Below are 20,440 nucleotides of genomic sequence, written 5' to 3'. Positions count from 1 at the left end.
CCATCAGTGAGCTCCAGGTTCCGTGAGAGACCATGTTAAGAACTACGGTGGAGAGTGTGGAGGAAGACATTAGTGTCAGCTTTTGATCTCTATATGCACACACACACACACACACACACACACACACACACACACACACAGAGAGAGAGAGAGAGAGAGAGAGAGAGAGAGAGAGAGAGAGAGAGAGAGAGAGAGAGAGAGAGAGATGTATACCTTTGTTTAATGGAGGCACTGTAACAAACATGTTAGTTCATGGTTTTGTTTTACAGAGATATTAAGCTTAGAATATGTAAAAGAGGAGTTAAAAGAAGTATTGGATTTTTTCAATAAAGGTGAAATTCTAAAAACCAACAACAGAAACCTCCCTGGGAATTACTATAGAGCGAGAGAGAATGCTAAGCCTTGCCGCTATATTTACACTCCCTTTCTCGTGTCCCTCCATCCTTGCTTCCCTCACTTCCACCCTAGTGATGGGCATCAAGGCCTTGAATGTTAGGCAAGCGCTCTACCACTGAGCCACACCCACCATCTTGTCTCTCTCTTCTAAAAAACGATCATTATATATGTATTTATCATGTGTGTATGTATGTGAGTGCACATGTGCCATGACATGATCTGTTCATGGAGAGGACAACTCCAGATTCTGCTTTCTCCTTCCACCTCAGGGGACCCAGGGGTTGAACACAGGTCCTCAGGCCTGGAGACAAGTCCTTCTACCCACTGGACATCTCCCAGCCCTGCTCCTTATGTAAGCTAGCTAGGCTTGAACTTGCACTTCTCATGACTCATTCTTCTTAGTACTGAGAACTTAGGCATGTGTGACCTGCCTGGTGCTATTTACATGGAATTTATAAAATCTTTCCCTCTATGATAAAAATATGTTCTTAAAGGAAACCTCCCATGTATATTTTGAAATAGAATTTTCTTTTCAATATTTCATTTTATATACATTTCAGTAATGTGATCTAAAACAAAGAATTCCTAGACATGTTTAATCATTTTTCTGAACAGTTTTAGTTTTTCTGTCAGAAGTGAAGTAATATTGAGAGTTTGGCAGTAGACACATTTAGATCTGAATACTCTCTGAAGCTATGTAGGTAAGCTTTTACAGTTTCAATGCAACTTCACAGTTGTGTTCTCTGAGATGCAGATCTGCTTTAATGCATCTTTGTACACAGGAACTGAAAGGGAAGTAGGGAGGTCGGCTGACTTTAGTAAGAGGTGGATCTCGCTGCCCGTGTCAGGTACTCTGTGCAAAAGTAATGCTTACATGTTGTAGTCCATGTCATAATACAAGGGTAAGCAGGAGCCAAGGCGGTGGTTCAGTTGGTTAAGTGTTTCCCATGCAAGCATGAGAATCTGAGTTTGATTCCTGAAACACCCATAAAAAAAGCAAAAGCTGGGTACAGCAGTGTGAGTCTATAATCCCAGCACTAGGGAGATAGAGACAGTTAGGTCCTGGGGGTCATGCTGGCCAGATAGTCTGGCCAAATCGGCAGGTTCAGCAAGAGACTCTGTCTCAAAAAATAAGATACAGAGTTATTGAGCAAGACCCCTGATGTTGATCTCTGGCCTCTACACACATGCATACACATGTACCTTCATATAAACATGTGCACACATACATAAACATACAGAGAAAAACTTTATCTGTAAAACTGTCCTGCGGTAGACAAGTAAAATTTTTCCACAAATATTTTTGCCTTAAATTTCCATTTCTGGGGCCGGGCGGTGGTGGCGCACGTCTTTAATCCCAGCACTCGGGAGGCAGAGCCAGGCGGATCTCTGTGAGTTCGAGGCCAGCCTGGGCTACCAAGTGAGCTCCAGGAAAAGGCGCAAAGCTACATAGAGAAACCCTGTCTCAAAAAAAAAAAAATTCCATTTCTGAAGTCTGATAGGCTGAGAATGACAGCCAGCCTTAGTTTAGAACAGTGTCCTGGCATAGAGCTACTCACCTGTCTGTTATCCTCGGAGACAGAACCTGAGATGATACAGTCATCACTGTCAGAAGCTGACCCGTCCTCATCTGTCAGGAAACACAACCAACATTTACCCAGTTAGCCAACATATTCACTGCACATGCCACAAGACAACATAAAAGAACAACATGAAAACCAGGCTTATCCCTTTTGCATGTTTATTTTAGGAAAGGAAAAAGCAACCTGAAAAACTCACATGTTTAATTTTGGTAAACACAAAAGAAATAAAAATAATTATTATTATATTATAAAATGAATGAAAATAATGTATAAGGTAATAGATATTACTTTTTTCCTCTTAAAATTTTACATTTAGTTATTTATTTGTGGGTGTGTGGTTCATGGGCCACTACACGTGTGGAGGTCAGAGTATAACTTATAGGAGTCAGTTCTCCCCTTCTCTTATGTGGGTGTAGGGAATCAAACTCAGGTTTTCAGGGTTGGTGGGAAACACCTTTTCCAACCAAGCCATCTCTCCAGTTCCTTCTTTTTTCTCATTTCTGGACTTTATTATGCTTCATAATTCCTCTAATTATTTAAACAAACTTGCTCTATTCTGCTTACTGTATTTTAAACTAGAAGCAGTTTTACAAACTTCCATATATACTTACAGGATCGTCACAAACTACAGGTGAGAGGACTAGCCAATCTTTCCATCTTCTGGACATACCAGTTTACATAGCAATTAAAGGCGTGGTAATGCCACACATGTGACAGAAAAGAAGAAGTGGATTAACTGGGGGAAGAAAGGGAGGCAGCTGGGGTGGGGGCAGAGGAGGAGAGTGAAAGAAAGCGAGGCATAATGACACATAGGTATGAAATGCAATGGAGAAATCCATTACTTTGTATGTCAGCCTAGAAAGTTAGCAAAACTCTGAACCTAGTTAACCACAGTTGAAAAAGTATCAATGGCATTGTGAACACCACCAACAGAAGTCAAATGTCCTATATGTCCACTTCTTCCTTCCTTCCTTCCTCTGTCACTGTGTGTTTGAAGGATGATATATGCACACCTGTGCTGACTGAGCAGTCAGCAGCCTGCACAGAGCTATGCCAAGGTATGAGGTCACCCCTCATGCCACGCAGCCATCTTGCAGGGCTCTGCGGCAGCAGTGGCACTCTGCTTCTGTAAGGAGCCTATACTCTGATGAAGTCTTTCTCTACAGTACTTGATGGCACTGTCCACAAGCCTTTGTCTCTCTCACCTCAGCAGGAAGCTGATGAAACTGTTACTAGGCCACATGCAGCTGTAGCTACACAGTGAGAGGCAGCCCTTCTCTACTCATGCAATTGAGCATGAGACATAAGCTATCTACCATGGCCAGACCCAACTAGTTTCTGCAGTCCTACATTTGGCTCATCAATTATAGAAAGAACATCTTTCTTCCATTCCTCTCCCACGCATTCTTTTAAGCTGCCATATGAATTTTCATGACTTAGTAATTAAGTCTGAGAGGCACTGGGTGCCTGCTAGAGTGTCTGGGGAGGGGATGCACAAAGGCTGTGGGGGTAGTAAGTGGAGAATGATGCTTAGTCTCAGCTCCAACATGGCACCAGAGCTTCCACAACAGCCGAGCCTACACCTGCCATCATATAGCAGATATTTTCCAATGGCTTACACAAAATAGTGTGTAAAAAAAAAAATCAATGTTATCCTTACTTTTAAAGAATTTAAAAAAATGACAGCTCTATTGAGGTAAAAATATACATATAATAAACTATACATATTTAAACTACAAAATTTGTTATTTGACATTTAATTCTGTGAAACTATCTCTATCTTCCTAATTAAAATAGCAAATATTGGCTGGCAAGAAGGCTCAGTGGGTAAAGGCGTCTGTCACCAAGCCTGAGGACCTGAGTTTGATCCCTGGAACCTCCATAGAAGAAGAGAACCAACCCCCAAAAGCTGTTCTTTGACTTCCAAGTATGTTGTAGCATATGCAAAATAAATACACGTTTTTAAAAAGGCAGTGTACCTAACCAACACCCGTTTCCTCTGACTCTTTCTCCTTTGCACCCACCCAGGCTTCCACATGCTACTCCCCTGCTTCCTGTCTATTCAGAATTAGTTCAATTTTATTGCACTTTATATTAATGAAATGAGACAGTATATTCTCTTTTTTTATGTCACAATTCTTGATTTTAATCTAAAAAAGTCAAAGCTAAAGAATAATCCAATTGATAATACCAAACCCAAAGAGAATGTAAGACGTCTAAGACATAAATTGGCGACAAGCTCAGCAATGACACTTGTATTCTGTGCGGGAGTCCCAAGTTGACCGAGGAAGAGAGAGATGACAGCCTGGACAGAGAATGCTCACCCAGCACTTCTGCCAAGAGGTGGGCATCATGAGGTGGCTTTCACTGCTGAATGATGTGTTGAGGAAGACATGCGTGCTCTCACAGAGAAAGCAAAGCAGAGTCAGGTGGGCAAGAACAGTTTAAACACAAACTCACCTTCTGGCTCCAGTTCTTCTGTTATTTCTGTTTCATCTTCAGAGGAAGCCACACTTTGTGATGCAAGCTGACCCTCAGAGAGGAAAGAGATGTCGTCTTCTTTTCCTTTTTGCATTTTCTCTACGTTTTTTTCTACCTCAGCCACACTGCTTTCCTGTGAAACATGTAGAAGAGACACACATTGCTGTATTTATTATTGCTTGGTTACATTTTATGGCATTCTTGTTGAAGCACTGGAATAATAAAACATGTACATCTGAGACTTGAGTACACAGATAGATAGCTGGGCATAGAGTCTCATGCCTAGAACCCTGGCATAAGGAGTTTGAGGCCAGCATACACTGTATAAGGAGAAGTGAGTTCTAAGCCAGCCTGAGCTATAAGTGAGCTTATGTCTCTAAAGCACACCACCACCTCCTCCTTCACCACATCACCTCCTCCACCACCACCACCACCACCAACATCACCTCCTCCTCTTCTTCCTCCCCCCACCACCTCCAATTCCTTTTCCTCCTCCACCACTCCCACCCCCCAACTCTACCTCTGTAACGACCTCCATCAGTCAAACAACACAACCCATAGAGATACACAACATAGCTATTAAAGACTCATTAGAAAACAGGCACTTAGATTGTAGAAACAGATTAAAACACACAGGTCAATAAAGATCCAAATACACATTAAGAATGAAGGATGTAAGTTAGCCTAGTGTGGTAGTGCATGTCTGTAATATCATCACGTGGAGGTGGAGGCAGGAGGATATGGAACCCAAGGTTATCCACAGCTACACAGTGAGTTTCAGATCAGCCTGGCACACATAAAATCCTGTCTTAACAAAACTAAACAAAATAATGAAGGGTGTATTAATCTCAAAATGACTTTTATATTGAATTTAGTTTACATATTTATAGATTTTCTGCCAATGTGTGGACGACTGTATCTGCTATATTTATCATTTTTAAAACCTTTCTATTATGAGGAAGTCATATTCAAAAGTAGGAAAAACGCTATGATTTCCTGAATCATGTCTAACCACAAAATACAGTCTTTTAAGTCCCAAAATAAACCTTTCAAAATAATTTTAATACAAAGGCATACCTTGGAAGTATATGTAACAGTTGGTATACTATTTTCTGTTTCTGGTGTGTGTTCCATTTCTGGGGAATTATCCTTTATATCCTTAGAAGGAGGAGGAGGAGGAGAAGTCTCCTTGAATTAATGAGAAGAAAACCATTTATGTTATTTTTGTATTCATTACAAGAATAGTTTTAGGCAGGTACATGCTTGACTGTGTAAGATCAAGAAACAATATGCAGGAAGGGAGACAGAATTTATACAACTTCTTTGAAGACTTTTTTTTTTTGGTTTTTCGAGACAGGGTTTCTCTGTGTAGCTTTGTGCCTTTCCTGGATCTCACTCTGTAGACCAGGCTGGCCTCGAACTCACAGAGATCCACCTGGCTCTGCCTCCCGAGTGCTGGGATTAAAGGCGTGCGCCACCAACGCCCGGCGACTCTTTTATAAATGGGAGCAGAAGACTCATCTGGAAGTTGGAAAGGACTATTAGGGTCATGGAGGGGCCAATTAAGAGCACAAACTGGTACCACAGTAAAGATGTGCTGGGTCTACTGTCTCTTACTATGTCAGAAAGGTACAGTGCAGTCTATACTGTCAAGTATTTGCTGCAAGAAAGGGAACTGGTATTTGGAGTATTTGTTACTCACAGGACTCAGGTGCGGCATGGGATCCACAAAAGAGACCTTTTTGTCCACATGTGTTAAACGTTGTCTTGGTTTAGGTTTTGGTGCCTAAGATAAAATGACACATCACACTATAATGATCATTACATTTTAGAGGAGGTTTCAGCTAGTTTTTGGTGGAATTACTTGGCTATTAACTTTATATTCAAAGCATTAATTGAAATTGAAAGCCACTGTTACTCACTACAACTGATGTAACACCCGAAGATGTTGGAGGTAGTTTCTGAACAACCTCTGGCTCTTCTCTGCATATGAACTTTCCCAGGTCTTCAGTAGTTATTGATCCACTTGGTGGAAGGTAGGTGAATTTCCATTTCAATATAACTTGGATGGTTCCTGCAGAATGCTTTTCATTATCCATTAACTCAAATATCCCTGCAAATTATGAAAATCATTTTGACCAATGCCAGAGCGAAGCCTTGTCATTCTAAGAATTACAGCAGAGGCCTGGGAACCCGGAGGCCAATCAAACTAGGGAAGCAGCCACGTTAACTGTGGATCTTCTCTTCTCCCGACAATCCTCCGAATCTAATCCCCACGTCTTCTCCCTAGTTCTGTAGCAGAACATCTACTGTGGTCTTCCCTTCCTTTCTGACCCATTGCCAATGATCACATAGATCTTTCCTTCCAACCTTCCATCCCCTGCCTCATCCCATGACCCCAGCCTCGAATGCCTGGCTCACAGGCCATGGATAGAGAGGCAGGCTAACTGCAGATCTTCACTTCTCCTTCCTCTTTCCAGATCCAATCCCCCTTCTGCATCTCCAGCTCTGCAGCAGACCACTTGCTGTAGCCTTTCCCCTTCCCTGCCCCCATATACAGTATGAAGTAAAGTAGAGGCAGGAATTCAAAGTCTCCCAACCAAAACAAGCCCAGGGCCAGATGGTGTTAGCACAGAATTTTTCCAGATTTTCAAAAGAGTCAATGGTTGCCCAAATTATTCCATAAAATATAAACCGAAGGAACATTGACCAATTTGTTTTATGAGGCCACAGTTACCCTGATACCCAAAACCATATAAAGAACCAATAAAGAAAGAGAATTACAGACAAATTTTCCTTTTGAACATACATGCAAAAATTCTCAATAAAATACTTGCAAACCAAATCCAAGAACACATCAAAAAGATCATCCACCAAGATCAAGTAAGCTTCAGCCTAGAGATGCAGAGATGGTTCAACATATGTAAATGGATAAATGCAATCCACCATATAAACAAACTGAAAGACAAAACAAAACAAAAACAACCTCCCCACCACGATCATATCATAGTAAACAGAAAAGCCTTTGACAAAAGTCCCACACCCCAACATAATAAAATCCGGGACCAAGGATAGGAAGGACATACCTCAACACAACAAAGGCAATTTACAGCAAGTCCACAGCTAATATCAACTTAAATGGACAGAAACTCAAAGCAATTCCACTAATATCAGAAACAAGACCAAGTTGTTCACTACCTCCATACCTATTCACTGTATATTGAAGTTCTAGCTACAGCAATAAGATAACTAGAGGAGATTAAGGGGATACAAATTGGAAAGAAAGAAGTCAAAGTTTCTGCAGATGGTATGATACTGTATACAAGTGACCCTAACAATTCCACTGGGAAACTCCTACAGCTGATAAACACTACGGCAAAGTAGCTGGATACAAAATTAACTCACACACACACACACAAATCATTAATCCTTCTATATACAAGTGGCAAATGGACTGAGAGAGAAACCAGGGAATAACACCTTTCACAATAGCCTCAAATAATATAAAATACCTTGGGGTAACATTAACCAAGTAAGTGAAAGACTTGTATAATGAAAACTTTAAGACACGGAAGTAAGAAATTGAAGAAGATACCAGAAGACAGCAAGATCTCCCACGCTCATGGATTTAGAAAGTATAAATGGCCATCCTACCAAAAGCAATCTATAGATTCAATGCAATCCCCATCAAAATTTCAATACAATTCTTCACAGAAATTGAAAAACAATTTTCAGCTTCATATGGAAAGGCACACAACGCAAAAGCCCAGGATAGCTAAAACAACCTGGAATAATAAAAGAACTGCTGGAGGTATCACCATCCCAGATTTCAAGTTGTACTGCAGAGCTAGAGTAATAAAAACAGCATTGTATTGGCACAAAACAGACACGTCAATCAATGGAATTGAATTGAAGAGACCCAGACATAAGTCCATACACCAATGGACAGCTGATTTTTGATAAAGGATCAAAACAACAACAACAACACCCAAAACCAAAAACATACTAGGAAAAAGGCAGCATCTTGAGCAAATGGTGCTGGTCAAACTGGATGTCTGCATTTTGAATAAGGAAAATTAATCCACATTTATCATTCTACATAAAACTCAGCTCCAAAGGGATCAAGGTCCTCAACATAAGACCAGATACTCTGAATCTGACAGAATGGAAACTCGGGAATAGTCTTAAATTCATTGGCACAGGGAAAGACTTTCTGAACAGAACACTGATAGCACAGGCACTAAGAACTAGATGCCTCTCAACTGAAGAATGGATAAAGAAAATGTGGTATATATACACAATGGAATACTACTCAGCTGTTAGAAAAAAATGACATCATGAAATTTGCAGGCAAATGGATGGAATTAGAAAAAATCATCCTGAGCAAGGCAACCCAGATCCAGAAAGGTAAACATGATATGTACTCACTTATAAGTGGGTATCAGCTGTTGAGTACAGTATAATCATATTATAATCCACAGAGCCAGAGAAGTTAGATAAAGAGGAGAGGTCTAGGGGGGACACATATGGATCTCCCTGGGAAGGGGAAATAGAATAGATTTTATGGGTGGACTGGGGGTGGATGGGGATAGGAATGGGGGGATCAAGTAGGTGAGGGAGGGCGGAGGGAGAGGGTACAGGGAGAGACAACTGGAATAGGTGGGTATTTAGGGGGTGATATGGAAACCTAGTGCAGTGGAAACTTCCTGGAACCTAGGAAGGTGACCCTAGTGAGGACTCCAAGGAAGGTAGGATATGGAGCCTGAACAGGCCATCTTCTGTAACCAGACTAGTCTCTCAGTGCTGGGACTGGGATACCAACCCAGCCACCAAACCTACAACCCACAACCTGTCCTGCCTACAAGATGCGCTGGGGCAATGGTGGCTCAGAGCTTGTGGGAGTGGCCAAGCAATGACTAGTCTAACTTGAGGCCCAAGCCATGAGAGGCAGCCTATGCCGGACACTGCCTGGATGGCCAGGATCTGGAAGCTGGATGGTTCAGAGACTTGGGGTAGAACCAGACATGACTGCAAAATAAATAAATAAATAATAAACAAACAAACAAACAAATAAATAAAGTCAATAAAATGTTTCCTGATGATATTCTGCTATACTCTAGATTGGTGCTTAGTCCAATCACCATCAGAGAGGCTTCCTTCAGCAGCTAATGGGAGCAGATACGAAGACCCGGAGCCAGACATTAGGTGGAGCTCAGGGAACTCCAAAGAAGGGGGGCAGCGATTATAGGAGCTAGAGGGATCGAGGACACAGAATGAACTAAGCAGAGCTCATAGAAGATCACAGGGACTGAGGCACAACCAAGAAGCCTGCATGGGTCTACACTAGGCCCTCTACATATATACTGTGGTTGTTTAGCTCGGGGTTTGTGGGACTCCTAACAGTGGTTGGAGGTGTCTCTGGCTCTTTGCCTGCTCATGGGGCCTTTTTTTCTCCTATTGGGTTGCCTCATCCAGCCATGCTATGACAGTTTATGCCTAGTTTTACAGTATCTTGTTATCCCTTGTTTGGTTGATATCCCTGGGAAGTCTGCTCTTTTCTGAAGGGCAATGGAGGAGCAGTGGGTCTTGGGGAAAGAGGAAGTGTTGAGGCTAGGAGAAAGGGAGGGAGTGGAAGCTGTGGTCCAGATGTATTGTATTAGATAAGAATAAGAAAAAAAAGAACAAAAAAATTAATAAATGGGATGACCTCATGAAACCAAAAAACTTCTGTATGGCAAAGGATAACATCATTAGGGTAAAGTGGCAGGCTACAGAGGGGCAATTTTTTAAACCAATTTCACATCTGATAGAGGGTTTATATCTAAAATATATAAAGAAATAAAAAACCTGGACACCAAGAAAACAACCCAATTAAAGAATGGGGTACATAGCTAAAATGGAGAGTTCTCAAAGAATCAGACACAAATGGCCAAGAAACACTTAAAGAAATGTCAATATTCTTAGTTACCACGGAAATGCAAATCCAAACTACTTTGAGATTTCATCTTATGCCAGTGGAAATCACGAAGAGCAACAAAGCAACTGACAGTTCATGCTGTCAAGGACGTTGGGAAAGGGAACACTTATTCCTTGCTCATGAGAGTGCAAACTTGTACAACTGCAATGTAAATCAGTGTGACAGTTCCTCCAGAGGCTGGGGGTAGATCCACCTCAAAATCTAGCTATACCACTCTTGGGCATATACCCAAAGGATTCTACATCCTACCACAGACAGACTTGCTCATCCATGTTCACTGCTGCTCTATTCATAATAGCCAGAAATTGGGAATAGACTAGATGTCCATCAACTGATGAATGGATAATGAAAATGTGGCACATTTATACAATGGAATACTACTCAGCTGTTAAAGAAACCAAAATTTTGGAATTTGTAGGTAAATGAATGGAGCTAAAAAAAAAAAATCCCAAGTAAGGTAACCCAGACTCCCCAAAACAAATTTCGTATGTTTTAACTCTATTTGCATACTAGTTTCTAAGCCTTTAATAGGCATGCTATAACCTGTACAACCACAAAGGTTACATATACATAAGGGACTTGGGCGGAAGGGAGGATCTCTTAAGGAAAGGGAAGTAGAGTACTGAAGAGGCAGGGGGAAGATTGGAGTGGGAGGATTACATGGGGAGGGGGATTGGATGAGAAAGGAATATGGGGAGGGGAAAGTAACCCTAATGGCTATTTGAAGGGTCATATGGAAACCTACTCCTCTAGAAGCTTCCTAAAATATATACATATTTGAAAGAAATATAAGTGGAGTCACCAAATAAATGGGGACACTATGCCCCAATTAGACATATTTCATCACAAAGTAAAACATCTAGTTCCAGAAATGGGTTATATCTAGTTGACTAGTTGGCCAAGAGGTCCCCATGGAAACCCCCCAAATATACTAGGCTATTGCCAAGGTTATTGGTAGCTCTCTACAACCTGCATAGGTTCAAGCTGGATGTGGTCCCAGTGCTGAAAGGGGGAAGTGGACACACACTCCCACTCCTAACCTAGGCGCCATCTGCAATTGATACCCGCTTGTAAAGGAAAAGTTAGATTTCTCCAATGGAGTCTCACTGGGTATATTAATCACAGTTAAGGGCAGGCCGCAGTAGATAGCCAACACAAAACAAACCCCACGTGATTTTTGTAGACTTTCTGTCTTAAATTGCTTTGTTTTGGCATTTTTTTTGTCTTATTGGTCTTTTGTTTATTATGGTTTTTATGGGTTTTGTTTGTCTGTCTGTGTGTCTGTCTTTGTTTGGTTCTTTCTTCCTTCTTTTTCTCTCTCTTTCTTTCTGCCTGTTTGTTTTCTAAAGAGAGAGAGAAAGGAAGGGCATGGAGTTGAGTGGGTAGTGAGGTGGGAGGATCTTGGAGGAGTCAATAGAGAGGAAACTATGATCAGAATATATTATATGGAAATTTTTTCAATAAAAATCTATGAGGAAAATTAAATTATATGACAATGACCAATCAAATAGACACAGTAAAGTGAACCTATCTTCCATCTCTCTCTCCTCTCTCTCTCTCTCTCTCTCTCTCTCTCTCTCTCTTTAGTTCTCTCTCTCTCATCTATCTGCCTATCAATCATCTGTTTATATATCCATCCATCCATCCATCCATCCATCCATCCATCCATCCATCCATCCATCCATCTATCTGAAATTGTGTTGGAAGTGAGCCTCTGGAGACCCAGCCAGCATTGGGAGTGGAAGTGGAGGATGGTGAAGAAGAAACTAAAAAGAAGTAATAGAAATTATGGAGCTGAAAACACTACTGCAAGGGAATACATCCAACAGTGGGCTCAACAGGAGAGGTGAGTGGCACAGGAACTAATCCAAGAACAGTAAAACTATCAAATGAAAAGAATGGGAAGAAAGAAGAGCCAAGCCAGAGAGACTTATGGGTGCTACTAAACACACCAACTTTGTATCAGAAGAGGAGAAGGAGCGGGGGAAAATACCTAAGGAAGAACTGACAGAACTATTCAAATTGGGTGTGTAACACTATATTACACACACAAGAAGCTCAACAAACCACAAGTAGAAGAAACACAGAGGAAACACATGTAGGCACAAACTATTCCAACCTCAAACACAGCCTTAAAAACAGCACCATGTATATATGACTCACAATAAGGTTAACAGGTGGCTTCTTAGAAACAATGGCTGTCCATAGCCAGTGGTTTGATGTACTAAATGTGCTAGAAGGATAACAAAACCAAACCAAAACCCAACATCCAAACTACTAGCTAGCAAGATTAGCCTTCAAAAAATTCAAAGGAAAAGTAAGAATATTCCAAGATAACAATGAGTGAATCCACTTGCTAGCAGCAGACCTGACTTCCAGCAAATATTAAGTAAGTTTTCTTCAGGTTGAAAGAAAAAGACACATGATGGTAACTCAAATCCACACATCTGATAGGGACCAACAGGGTAACTGCATATGTAATCATAAGAGACCAGGCAACTACCTTTTCTTCTCTCCTCTTAACTGGTTTAAAAGATAATTATATAAACTAGTAATTATAAAATTATATTGTTGGGTTCATAACACACAAGATAACATACACCATAAAGGACTGAGGCAGAGCTTCATGGAGCAAGGAAATGACCCAATGGTAAGGACATAAATCAGAGTGAGAAAGGAAGTTGATCTTTAGGAAAAATAAATACCCAAATAGTAAATATACAGGTAAAGATCAAGATCTCTATAACTAGCTTTCATTCTCTTAATTTTATTACAGGAGTAAGGTACTACATAAAGCAATTAGAACACTTCATTGTTGTTTTTCTATATATGGGCAAAGGGGGGTGGGGGAGGGAGGAAAGATGGTAATGGGGGAGAGTGGTGAATATGATCACATGTTATGTACATGTATGAAAATGTCATAACCCATTATTTTGTGTAATTAATATACACCAATAAAAACGACAAATTACCGGCATACTATGTACATATACATGGCAGTAACAACACAAAGGAGGGAAGAGAGAATGGAATTACATTAGACTTTTTATATCTTAATGTAATGAAGTTACTATTATTTTTAAATAGACTATATGGTGTATATTATAGTCCCTCAAATACTGAAAGTGCTGTAATTCCAACCAAGGAAATAACTAAAAATATAAACAGTATTATAGACCTGAAGTACAAATATTGCCTAAGGTTAGGAAAATTAGTTACTAATAAATCACAGACATAATACTAAGGTATACTTTAAGTTCGTTTTTACAGTTTCATAGAATCAAGAACACACTCTTACCTGAGATACACCTGTCATGTGCCAGTGAGATCAGAGGCACATTGACTTTCCCTATGTAAATATTCTCCTGGGTATCACTATCATCAAACACATAAAAACCCAGAGACTCTGACTTAAGGTATCGATCCAAATCCATATTCATTGGCACTGGGAAACACATGTGGTCATCAAACTGCGGATCATTGCTACTGGGAATGATGGTTGTGTCATGGTCTGGAAAATCAAAAAACTTGTACACAACATATGCGTGTGGCTGCAGGTGGCTCACTCGGGACTGCAGGTTGCTGCAAGATCTTACTGTAATGTGAAGTTCATTTAAGCTGCCATCTGTGGAATCTGTTGAACTGATCTGCGCAGTTGTGGGTGCTTGCTGACTCAACTGGAAGACATACATATTTATATTGTAGAAAAAATACAATTAAAAGATGTTAGCTGCCAACCTCCAAAAGAAATTTTGTAAATGAACAAAACTACATATTTTTATGTTAAAGTTATTTTTCTCAGCAAAAAAAGATTCTTATCCAAAACTAGCATGCTTCAGAACCATACCATGAAAAACCTAGCACACGTGAGAATACACAATCCCGTGCAATTGGCAGCAAACATGGGTGACAAACGATATCTGTAGAAATTAGTCCTAATATCAAATAAACCCAAGGCAAAAAGTTAATGTGATGTTCTTAATTCTGCTTAATAATTGAAGAGCCAAGTCAGTGGTGGGTCTGAAGACCGTCCTAACCAAAGGATACTCATCTGCTCACCCAGAGTGTGGTTTGAGACAAGCCTGAAAGGCTAAAACGCTGGATTGGGAGGGCATTCCACAAGAGATGAGCAAAGGCCCTGGGCAGAACTGGAAACTATTCCATGTCCCTCTTGGGAACACTGGTAAGCATACCAGATATTAGAAATCCTTTGCAGTAAGTGGTAAATCTTTTATAGCTGAGATGATCTGAGACAAAGAAAACATCAGTGTTCTAGGGCCTTGTTTAGTTCAGCATTGGAGAACTTCCGGCCTTGCCCAGTGGAACCCTTCTGCAGTACTGAATCTGGCTTGAGTAAGAAATGCTGGTCTCAGTGCCCCCAGTGGAGACCTCTGCTGGTGTACAGTGGGAAACTTGAGCGAGTACAACACTGCTTACCCAGGTAGCTTGCGCTCAACCAAGGAAAGCTCAGTGGAATGATTTTTAAAGTACTCCTCTCCCTTTCCCCACCCCCACTCAATCCATTACAGCAGAAAACCAAGAAAACACTAATTCTCATCTCTGTACCAGATTCTTTCAAGGTGTGTTGTGAAGAATGCTATAGTAAGGTGATCTCTGGGAAGCAGGTGTCATGTCCTCTTTGGTTTGAGAATCTACATTTACATTGTCATGGTCCTTTAAGTTAATTCAAAGAAGCAATACATCCAGCGAAAGTAAGAAAGAAGACAATTTCACATAATACTACAGGGATATTTCATGGATCTGCACAACAGAAACATGGTTGGTCCCTACAAGCTCATACATTTTGGAAAATGCCAGATTTTACTTTGTCTGGTCTCGATTTCTCTCTGAGTACTGGCTCCTTATTCTCTCTTCAGACTCTTCACTTCATTTTGCTGCCTAACATGGTGGAAATTGGCTGTCAACAGCTCCAAATTTCAAATGTTAGAGGCAATACGAGTTACTTTTCCTTGCTTTTGGAAAGCAAAATCTGCCTGGTTCAACAGAGGCCAAGGGGATATTCCTTAATCATAATTGGGTGGACTACTGGATCAGAAATGGGATCACCTACCATCAACCTGGCCACTGGTTTATGGGGCTCAGAACCATAGACTCCAAGAAAAGAAGAAAGACAATTACGATTGCACACACATTTCAACACGTTTCTGCCATATTCTCCCTCTGTCACTCACATACTTTGTTTTCTTTTGATATTCATGTCATATAGAAGAGGTCATCAACTCCAGAGTTCTATTTCACTTGATTCAGTGCATTTGTTGGCTCATGGAACTAATCTGAAAATGTGGCTGTTAAGACTCGAAATATAGTTAGGGGAATAGAGAGCTGCATTTAAACTCCTGGTATTCAGCAAGAAAGCATTAATTTTGTGTTCTACTTTGCATTCCAAAAATCTAATGGTAGGAACCCATTGGAAAGAAGCATAGAGAGTGATATAATAGTTATTTCTTTAACAGCAGAAATCATTAATGAAGGTCTCTTGATGTGTGATAACACTACTATTTTCTCAAAGTGTCAAGCACAGGGGAAATCCTTTGTACCAAGGGAACAGTTCTGTGTCTTGTGGTAGAGGTGCAGCGAGTATCCACAAGCATAAAAACTGCACAGAATGAACACAAGTGACTGTGAGCAGATACTGAAGAAGTCTGATTATGGTATGGAGGAGCTCAATTAATAATACTACACAGGTCAATTTCGTGCTTGGTTTTGCTTTTCAGCATTAGGGAGTGAACCAAGAGCCTAGCAATGCACATGCTAGGCAAGCACTCTACCATCAAACCACATCCTTAGCCCTTTAAAACATTTTGTGTTTTGATTCAGGGTCTTGTGAAGTTGCCCTGGCTGGTCTTGAAACTGTCATCCTTGTGCCTCAGTCTCCTGAAGAACTGGGATACCAGTCATGCACCCCCATTCCCAGCTTGATTTCCATCTTTCCAGATTAGGCTATTAACTGTGTAAGATGTTACAACTGGGAGTAAGTGGCAAAGTATCCACAGGCCAACTCTCTACCACTCTTGCTACTTGCTGGGAGTGCGATTATTCTTAAATAAAAGGTTAAATTAGCCACTTGATGCCCATAAAAGAAAACAGTTTCAGTCTAAAGCATAGGATATAAGGAGATAGCATAGATGCTGTGCTATAAAAGGGTCTTACAGTCAAGCTTACCAACTGCATTTTCTCTGGCTTCTTAAAATTGGATGTTATGTACCCTAATGCCTTCGCCCGCTCTCGATAAAGTCGGATTGCTTGGTCCATGGGAACTCTTAATCGGAACCAGTATTCTACTGTGCCAAAATCTGGGGTGTCTCCTTTAGTTCCTACACATAATCAATGCATGATCCACAGTTAAAAAAGTCCCAGAAATGAGAATATATATGAGTAAAATACACCAATGGTATTATATATTAAAGGCATAAACTTTATACAGAGTAAAATAATATGACTTGCACAAATAATGTTTGATTGGCAAATAACAGAGATGAAGGAAAGTTACATCTGGAGTATGAGTTTCACTGCATGTTAAATATTAAAGAGCCATGACAAACTATGATTGAGCTATTTCAACTGCTATCATTTCAATCTTGCATGTAAAGAAAAATCCAAACAGTGAATCAGATACTCCACAGTTTCTTCTGGATACTGTGGTACTTTTCTTTAAACAAGTTGGACTCAATCTAGCCTGACATTTACAATATACAACCTCAGAATTATAAATATGACATTCCATATTTTGATTCAACTTTTAAGGGATCTTTGGCATCTTTCCACTTCTTTGCTGGACCACAGCATGTGGAAGAGGTCATAGTTATGCCAAATAACAGCACTGTCAATGTGCCCTTGTATGTTACTCGCCGTGTACGTTCCACTCAGGCAGCTTCTCTCTCTCTCCCATGACTTTGCTCCATGGCTTTCTGGAAGATTTGATAGCCCTAAGCTTCCGGTGTAGAGCTTATGTCCTTATTACTGCACTGACCACTCCAGTCTGTCTGTTCACAACTGTGAAGTATGTACACCACACAAGTTTCTTAAGGGCAAGGACTGCAGCTGCCTTCAAAATATTTCTTCCCAAGGGATGGTACATATGGCTTCTAAATACTTGTCAAAAAGAAAGTTCTGGAACTTTTTCTGAATGTTACCATAGTGTTAAGTATATTATGCTTATTTCGTCAATTTTTTCTTACAAATGGGCCATCACCGTCAATATTGAAAAAGATTTACTATCTGCCATTAATTCAAAAGCCCCCAAAGAAGAGTATCCCTACAGATACCTTTCTTTGTGTATACATAAAGTATCTTTGGATGAACTTGTAGTCTTTGGGAGAGGCCAGGGTTGCTGGTGACAGGAGGGAAAAAGGCACTTAAATATTTTCTTTCTGAGCCAGGACTCCATCATCTAAGCAGTGAGTCATGCAATTAGACACTAAGTTGCCCTTCCTCCCTTCTTCTCCTTCACAGGCCCCTTGGCTTCTGGAGGACCACACACTCAAGTTTTCCTGCTGCATATAGGCCACTGTTTTCTCAGCTGTTCCTTCTTCCTCTTCCTGAACCCCACATTCTGGAGATTCCCAATGCTCAGACACCTATCACCTTCTCTTCCTTATCTGGATTCATTTCAATGTGGTATTATCTGGGTCCACAGAATAAAGTGTATCTATAAGCTAATGGTTCTCATTTCCACATCTTCATCCCCCAGCCTTCAGACAATTTACCCAACTGTCTAGCTGATACCTCAGTCAGATGCTTAATAGGCAGGTCCGTCTCGTCTAACAGAATCTTGTATTTTCTTCTTTGTATTTGTTCCTATTTGGGCTTCTCCTGTGAGTTGCATGACCATTCTCCTAGCTGTTCTTGCCAGAGAATTTGCTTCCTTTATTTCCCTCATTGACCCACATTCAACAGATCAGCACCCTCTGACCCCCAGACAGGGTATCTAGCTGGAGCTGACCTCAAACTCACTATGGCCTTGAACTTCTGATCCTCCTACCTCTACCTCCCAAGTACTGGGGTTATAGACCTGCCGCATATGATTGGGATCAGACCTAGGGTTTTGTGCATGCTGTGCAAGCACTCTACCAACTGAGCTATATCCTCAGCCCAGCAAATCTTGATGGAAGGACTAATGGACAGGTTGAAGCTAACAAATATATGGCTACTTTTCTTACCATCCTTGCCCTGCCTACTAAAAAAGGGTCAAATTATGATTTAAAATGTTATCGAATTGATTTGTTTTAGTGAGCATACAAAGTAATAGGGTTTCATTGTGACTCCCCTTGTTTCTCCCCAACCCTAGTCTCCTCCCCCAATCTCCCCCCTTGGCTTTCATGCCCATATATTCCATTGTGCTCTTCTATTTCCACATCCCCTCTTCGACTTTCATGCCATAGAAACATGTACATACACACATGTACACACTTAAATATCAAGTGTTTTCTCACGCAGGAAAAACCACAGGATTTGTCTTTCTAATTTGGCTTATTTTTCTTAGCATAGTGGTCTCCAGCTCCATCAATTTTCCTATAGTACAGTGATTTTATCCTTTACAACTGAGTGGCTTCCATTGTGTATGTCTACATTTCCTTATCGCTTCTGAGGCTGGCTCCATGTCTTGTCTGTCGTGAACAGTGCAGCAATAAGCACTAATGAAGGAAGCTCCTTCCACCCTGGGGATTCTTGAGTGCATCAGAGTTCTTGGGCACAGTGGTCATACACACCTATTACTTTCCTTTATTCATATTTAAGTGTAGTATTTCCCTGTCCTTGTCCTTACCCCTGAAATTCTCTTGATTAGCTGAGTCTAGCCTGTTAGTGACACTTTGGGTTTTTAAAAATTAGATTCACTGAAGTTTTCACATTAACACCCCCCATCTTAATTTCCTTGCAGGATTTTTAAAATCCATTTTGCTGACTTTTCCCTCAGTGTTGCTGACTTTCTCCAGGTTCAAAATCGAGTTCATTTTCTTGTCTGTGTATCTTCTTTAAGGCCATTGGTAATTTTTATTGGTGATGCCTTCACCTGCCCTTTTAACTACTTCAGTATGTTAGAGTTCAGCAGCTAAGGAGTTAGGATTTTTGAGGAGTCATGTTTTTTGCTTTTTCATGTTTCTTGTGTTGTGATTTGTGCTTCTATTTGCTTGGATATTGGTCCTAGTTTTATTTGACGATTTCCTTATTGAGACCCTGACACTTGAGGGCCTATTCTCTAGTACCTGAGAGAAAAAGCAAACAACAGCCACCAAACTATGCATGCATGGTTCAGAGATACACTTAAATCAATCACAGTCCATTAACACACCACCAGTGACCATGGCAGATGGAAAACTACTGTGTAGTGTGCTTTCAAGTTAAACATTATTTTTTAAAATTTATTGTAATTTTATGTGCATTTGTGTTTTTCCTTCATGTATGTCTGTGTGAGGGTGTTGACTCCTGGAGTTACAGACAGTTGTGAGTTGCTACGTGTGTGTTGGGAATTGAACCCAGGTCCTCTGGAAGAGCAATCAGTGCTTTTAACTGCTGAGCCATCTCTCCAGTCCAAGTTAAACACTATTTAGGGTAAATGTGAAAATAGAAACAATCAATGAATTAGATAAAGGAGGGAGGCAGAGAAAGGGTAAACAAAGGGGACTGGAGGTAAATAAAAGGAAAAAGAAGAGGCTGGGAAGAACACTGTGGTAGCAAGAGAAAACACTGGTAGCGAGATTAGAAATGACGAAAGTCAACACAACAGAGATTCCCTTCCAAACACGAAAGCGTGAAAACATTAGAAAAATAGAAGAATAAGACTAATATAAAAACCAGGAAGATAGAGTAAAAATTCTACTAAAATCATAGTGGGGGGAGAGGGCTAAACAAAATTAGGGGTGAATGAGAAAGTCATCTAAAAGCCTACTACTTTATAAGGTAACTAAAACATGTAACCGAAAAATTAAAGAGGCTTTGAATAGAAGTGCCCTAAATGCTACTCCCGGAAGCCATGCTTCCTCGT

The 20,440-nt window shown here is 40.6% G+C and overlaps 1 protein-coding gene across 5 annotated transcripts in view; it reads right to left on the bottom strand.

The window, feature by feature from the left end:
- Rpgrip1l (RPGRIP1 like) overlaps positions 1-20,440 on the bottom strand; it is a 100,811-nt gene that overhangs the window by 32,860 nt on the left and 47,511 nt on the right. For 3 of the 5 annotated variants that reach the window (XR_008215688.1, XM_052727795.1, XM_052727797.1), the window contains exons 16-22: positions 16,621-16,772; positions 13,736-14,114; positions 6,383-6,573; positions 6,163-6,246; positions 5,538-5,648; positions 4,440-4,593; positions 1,956-2,026 (exon numbers count right to left, since the gene is read on the bottom strand). Coding sequence is in view for 4 of the 5 variants with exons in the window: in XM_052727795.1 (XP_052583755.1) it covers positions 1,956-2,026; positions 4,440-4,593; positions 5,538-5,648; positions 6,163-6,246; positions 6,383-6,573; positions 13,736-14,114; positions 16,621-16,772 (1,142 nt within the window). In the remaining variant the exon portion in view is untranslated. The remainder of the gene's footprint in view (positions 1-1,955; positions 2,027-4,439; positions 4,594-5,537; positions 5,649-6,162; positions 6,247-6,382; positions 6,574-13,735; positions 14,115-16,620; positions 16,773-20,440) is intronic. The other 2 variants (XM_052727796.1, XM_052727799.1) reach the window with 2 other exon arrangements.

This window comes from Peromyscus californicus, unplaced genomic scaffold (genome assembly GCF_007827085.1).
Source record: "Peromyscus californicus insignis strain IS unplaced genomic scaffold, ASM782708v3 Scaffold_8__1_contigs__length_139910024, whole genome shotgun sequence".
NCBI lineage: Eukaryota > Metazoa > Chordata > Mammalia > Rodentia > Cricetidae > Peromyscus > Peromyscus californicus.
This window is presented reverse-complemented; position numbering and strand designations above follow the sequence as displayed.